General features: G+C 44.0%; 1 protein-coding gene across 1 annotated transcript; it reads left to right on the plus strand.

The window, feature by feature from the left end:
- Positions 1-5,545: 5,545 nt before the first annotated feature.
- Positions 5,546-6,552, plus strand: LOC125523640 (the record flags this gene model as incomplete). The annotated part of the gene is given in 3 exon segments (XM_048688691.1): positions 5,546-5,709; positions 5,800-5,902; positions 6,395-6,552. Coding segments are annotated over 3 exon segments (375 nt in total), but the record flags the coding sequence as incomplete, so codon positions are not given.

Genomic DNA, 6,552 nt, shown 5'->3' on the forward strand with positions numbered 1-6,552 from the left:
ATACCAAATTCACATGACTACTTATAGCAAGACTTCTCCCATGTCCTCCGGAATAAACATAACTACTCACAAATCATATTCATGTTCATAATCAGAGGGGTATTAATATGCATAAAGGATCTGAACATATGATCTTCCACCGAATAAACCAACTAGCATCAACTACAAGGAGTAATCAACACTACTAGCAACCCATAGGTGCAATCTGAGGTTTTGAGACAAAGATTGGATACAAGAGATGAACTAGGGTTTGAGATGAGATGGTGCTGGTGAAGATATTGATGGAGATTGACCCCCTCCCGATGAGAAGATCGTTGGTGATGACGATGGTGATGATTTCCCCCTCCGGAGGGAAGTTTCCCCGGCAGAACAGCTCCGCCGGAGCCCTAGATTGGTTCCGCCAAGGTTCCGCCTCGTGGCAGCGGAGTTTCGTCCCGTGAGCTACCTTATGATTTTTTCCTCGATGAAAGACTCCATATAGCCAAAGATGGGCATCAGAGGCTGCTAGGGGGCCCACGAGACAGGGGGCGCGCCCCCCACCCTCGTGGATAGTGAGTGGCCCCCCTCTGGTACTTCTTTTGCCCAATATTTTTTATATATTCTAAAACTTGCTCCGTGATGTTTCAGGACTTTTGGAGTTGTGCAGAATAGGTCTCCAATATTTGCTCCTTTTCCAACCCAGAATTCCAGCTGTCGGCATTCTCCCTCTTCATGTAAACCTTATAAAATAAGAAAGAATAGGCATAAGTATTGTGACCTAATGTGTAATAACAGCCCATAATGCAATTAATATCGATATAAAAGCATGCTGCAAAGTGGACGTATCAGTTACCTAAGTAAGTTTTCATTTTCTTTGGACGTAAATTTCATTTTCCATTTTTCGAGTGCCCAAAATGAGTTTTTTGTGAAGGACCTACCATATATTTGTGGCAAAATTGTACCAAATCAATTCTCTAAAATTATAGGCTATATTTAATGCACAATTGACCAAATGGTTGGGAATCAAAAGTTTTGATCCACCTCTCGTGAAAAAGACAAATTTCCACTGATTTAGTGGGAAGCGGGTAAAATTTGAACTGCAGCGGCCTCATAGTTTTCTATTTATTTTTTCCAAAAATCATTTCTAGGTACATAAGTATCTATTTAATCAGAGAAACAAAAAAATCCCAAGATTCAACCACTAGCTAGGAACGACCATCCCCGCCGTTTTGTCCACATTTTGAACGGTCATAAAAAATTCAGAACAAATCAAAAAATTGGAAAACCTTTGCATTGTATCATTATATGTGACCAAGTTACCAGGAAAAATAATAAACTTGTAATATGGCAATTCTTTGAAAAAATGTGTTCTCAGGAATGAGCTATCATGTGTGAAGATTCATGGCTTTCAAGCGAGATGATCAATCTTAATTATGGCCACATTCATGGCATAATTTGTTCAAATGATATCATATTGTGCACAAGGGTGCATCTTGGAATGGCGAACAATGTTTCCTAAGGGAGTTTTCATTTTCTTTTGACAAAAAATCATTTTCCATTTTTCGACTGCCCAAAACGAGTTTTTTTGTGAAGGGCCTAGCATATATTTGTTGAAAAATTGGACCAAATCATTTTTATAAAATTTTAGGCCATATTTAATGCACAATTGATCAAATGGTTGGGTGTCAAAAGTTTTGATCCACCTCTCGTGAAAAAGACAAATTTTCGCCGATTTAGTAGGAAGCGGGTCAAATTTGAACTATATTTGCCTTATAATTTGCTCTTTATTTTTTTCTTCCAAAAATCATTTATAGGTACATAAGTATTTATTTAATCAGAAATACATGGTTTGGTGGCAATACATCGAGGTTTGGACGATAGCCGAGGGCCCCAACTCCAGAGCGCGTAAACTCGCATGCCCGCCATGTGACTGTGGCATTGCCATGCGTTCTGTACGGCATAGGCATGTCTAGTGGGTTTGGCACTCCCCGGGTAGGTGCTAGGAAGAAAATAACAACAGAAGAATCTCACGAGGAGACTGAACTATGCTCAAACATGAATTAGCAGCCAAGTGTTTGATTAGCGGTACGGGAAATGCACATGGCCAATGGGCGTGAGTTTTGGCTGAGGATGATCATCTACTAAGAGGACTGTCTTCACAAATTTTCAACTCAAATGGAGGAACCTAGGTGGCACTTGCTTCACAATGCTCTTCTCTGGACCTAATCTTGGGAAAATTAGTGAGAGGAATTGGATAAATGAAATGAGCTCAAATTTGGTGTAGGTAAGTTACATAGGTATGGTCATGCCCTGGTAATTTTTCAAAAATAATGAAGCAATATATAATATAGTTGCTTCACAAACTGAAAATATGACAAGAATAAAAGATTGGATGATAAGCTCACATGGTTTGTTTGATAGAGATCAAGTTTTGTGGAGAGTGGTTATTCGAGCATATGGAAGATTTGGGAAAATATAAAACCATTTGGATAAGCCTAGCTAGTACTTACTTCACAAAGCTTTTCTCTGAATAGAAACTTTGGAAATTTGCTGAGGAAGATTTACTAGGAAATGGAGCTGAATATTATCATGTGGGAATGACTTGGGTATTGAAGAGTGCCCAAAAAATTGAGGGTAATAGGAGGGGTATCGATAGCACTTGCTTTGCAATGTGTCAATCTGCCCATAAAATAGAAATTGAACCTGGGCTCACATAGATGATGTGATTGAGCTGCAATTTGGAGGGTGATAATTTGGGCATATAAATGCACTTCATAAATTTCATGCCATTTGGATATATAAAAATGGTATTTCCTTCACAATGCTCTCCACCGAACAGAAAATTGGGAAAATATGAAGGAAAAATGGTTAAATTAAATGAGCTCAAATTTGGTGGAGGGAGGTTCTATGGGCAGGGTCATGTCCTGGTAAATTTTCAGCAATTATAAAGAAATATAAAATATAGTTGCTTCACAAACTGAAAATATTACCAGAAGCAAAGATTGGATGGTGAGCTCTCATTGTTTGTTATATGGGGCTAATTTTTTTTGGAGAGCTATGATATAGGCATATAGAATATGTGGGCAAAATTCAACTCATTAGGATATGCATAGCTAGTACTTCCTTCACAAAGCTTCAAGCTGAACAAAAACTTTGGAAATTTGTCGAGGAAGATTTAATGGGAAAATGGAGCTGAATTTTGTCATGAGGCAATGATTTTGATAGTAAAGATTGCCCAAAAATTTTGAGGGCAATAAAGAATATATAAATAGCACTTCCTTCACAAAATGATGTTCTGAATAGAATAGGAAAATGAATATTGTTGAATTATTTTTGAACTAGGCAATGTAGGTTTTTGACATATTTTACAAAGATATGATCCAAAGAATTTATGATGATTTTTGGGAATTTTGGGAATAACATAAATATAGGTTGCTTCACAACCTCGGGCAAAAATTGACACATGGACATGACACATAGGCAAAACTGATGAGATGCCTCCTAGTCATAGCAACTGACCACAATTTATAAGGTTATGACCATCTATATTGGACGTGATCAGCTAGAAATAAGGCAGCAGACCAGTGTTGTCTGCTTTACGACCATTTTGTGTAAGGAAATTATGACCTTTTTGACCAAAATAGTCGTTATGGTTTAGGTTTTGGAGCCCTTCGACCAGCTTACGACCAATTGGTCTCTAATGGTCATAGATTTACGACCATTTTTTCCAGGGTCACTGACAGAAGGTCACAAGTTGACATATTTCTTGTAGTGGTGCATCACGTCGCGCGCGTCTCGGTCCATCGCCGACACACCCAGCCCATGGACCGCTCTGCCGCCGGGTCTGCTCCTCGAGGTCTCCGGTCGCCTCCGGCATGCCGCCGACCTCGTCCTCTTCCACGCAGCCTGCATGCCGTGGCGTGATGCAGGGACGCTGCATTCTCGCCCTACATGCCTGCCATGGGTTCTCACGTCACGCAACAATGGCCAAATGTTGCACTCCGTCGTCGACTTCAATCGCTTCCTCGAAACGCCCCACCACTATCCTGGTGTCGTTCTCGTGGAGCCACCATGTCACGGTTTTGTCACGGCAGATGTCCTCGTGGAAGGACTTAGTCGTGAGGTCATCACCACTAAGTGAAAGCTTGAACGGGGTTGATCAGAATCGAGAGACAAGGGTTTACCCAGGTTCAGCCCCTCGCGGTGGAGGTAAAAGTCTACTCTTGCTTGATTGATATTGATGATGATGATCTCGATTACAAAGGTGCGACTTGGCTAACCTAATACTCGAGCACTTGTAACTTAGCCCTTTCCGCTTTAGGGGCTGCCCTTTATATACAGGAGGAGGCCCTGGGCTTATAGTAGAGTCCGGGTCTTATTATGATCCGTGACCCAGTATGTCTCCTACTTGTATTGTTCTCTAAGTAAGGAAGCTCCAGGCGGTGACTTGTACTTCTGGGCCATGAGTCAACGTCTTCAAGTACTAGGCCTCGAGCTGACCCACTCTATGAACCGCCCCGCAGGTCTTGAGATCTTGAACGTCATGGCCCATCTTGAGTCTTGATCGTAAGTCGCCACTTGAATGACCCGGCCCATCATGGCGGGTCATATCGTGGGATTATATCCCCAACATTAGCCCCCAGATTGATTTGAATTTATTCATGTCAACCTTCAACCTGATAAACATGGCAAATCGCCTTCCTTTCCTTGAAGTTGCTTCATAGCAGGGTTAATGATTCTGGCTTATGATAATTCACACTTGTTGTTTTTCCATGTCCTTGAATCATGACGTCATTTTCCGGATTTCCAGAAACTCTAGCCTGACATCATAACGAGGGGGGCCCTTTCTCACTTGTACTTCTCCCCTTTGCTTCTTCTTCCTCGCACCCGAGCTCTCCCGCATCTGGAAATGTTGCCGCGTCCGTTCGACCTCGCCGGCCTTCTCACCCAGGACCGCAACGCCACCTAGCCATCGCCGGAGCTGGACCAAAACATTCCGCTGTCTCCTGCCGCAGCTAGGTGCGTCTGTACTTTTTCCTTAGATCCACATTATCCCCTTCATAGTTCGTCGGAGTTTGTCAGCGTTCATTTGCCCTTTACTACCATTGCTGCGTAGATCTAGTTCCCCATGAGCACAATCAAGTTCCCCTCTAAACACAATCCAAACTGGCCTTTGGGTCTCTCCTAACCACTGTAACCCAAAGATTAAGATCGTGGGAGAAACGATTTCGCGGCGGCCTCTCCCAGCAGCTATTGCGGCCGTCATAGCGGGCAATCGCGGCAAATAGCGGAAAAAATTTTGGTGGGAGAGATGATTTTGGAGGGTTTTGCTGATTTTTGAGCTATTTAGAGGTATATGTAGAGGATTTTCGTGGCAGCAGCCATAGCTTAGCGGCGAGGCTCCCGGAAAGCTATAGCGCAGCTATCGCGGCTATTTCGCGGACTATTTTAATCTATGCTGTAACCTGGCGTCTCCATGGGCTTCGTAGTCTCGTGACCCCCTTAATCAAGTTGGGCCTGTGAGCCCACCAAAGCCCACGAAGACCCAGCGAAGAAGACCCACAAGCAAACCTCCTCGCTCCCACACCGTCTTCTTCCCCCTCTTCCTCCTCCTCAATGGCGCCTCCCGCCGACGGGGACACCCCACCACCTGCTCCGGCGGCCGCAGAGAGCAGCGCCAGCACCGAGGAGGAGTCGCGGTGGCTCGCAGCCCTCTCCGAACCCGAGCTCGTCGGTGACGCCGCCCCTTTCCCGGCTCTTAATTTCTCGCCCTTACCACAGGTTTTTAATGGTGCCGCGGTGGTGGTGGTGGTGGTGCAGGATTTGCTCATCAGCCTGAAGATGCTGGCCGTGAAGCGGGCGGAGACGGCCGGCCGCTCCCACCTCGCCGACGCCTTCGATCTGCGCACCCTGCGGGCCCTCGGTACCACCTCAACTGCCTGCTTCTATTGCTCCACCTCAACAATCAGAGAAAAATCTGTGCTAATGACGTGCTCAAAGTTAGTTAGTTTGTTGCCACGTTTCTGTTATTCACAGTGCTCTGAATTTGTGTGCCAAAGGGGCAGATTTTAAGCACAGATACGAATTCATTGCATAGGACATTTTTCCTGATTCAGAGTTGCAGTATATAATGGTCTTCAGACAAATGCAGCTTAACCAAATATTTATGCACCCATGTGTCCTGCCTCATGACCAAATTGATAGCTACTCGGTCTTTAGGCTGACTTGGCACAAAAATACGATTTTACTAGTAGTTCTTACTTCATCTGTGAGTGTATGACGAAAGATGTAGCCGCTCTCACCCTTCCTGAATACTAGTAGCTGTTTGCTCAATGCCTTCCTTCACATGCATGTATGGTGCATCGATCACTTTGCTGAAAAAGAACATGCTTGTGCTTGTGCTCTGCTTTCCCAGGTGTTGTTTTGCTGGAAGATTTCAAACAACGGCTAAGAGAAGAAACCTCACTCAATGCAACCGGTCTTGATAAACTTGCGCTGTCGAGGGATCCTGATGCGGATTGTAGCATCAGTGGTACTAGTAGTGATTCCGAGGTGTTCAGGCGGCGCAGCAAA

This window comes from Triticum urartu, chromosome 7 (assembly GCF_003073215.2).
Source record: "Triticum urartu cultivar G1812 chromosome 7, Tu2.1, whole genome shotgun sequence".
NCBI classification, from domain to species: Eukaryota; Viridiplantae; Streptophyta; class Magnoliopsida; order Poales; family Poaceae; genus Triticum; species Triticum urartu.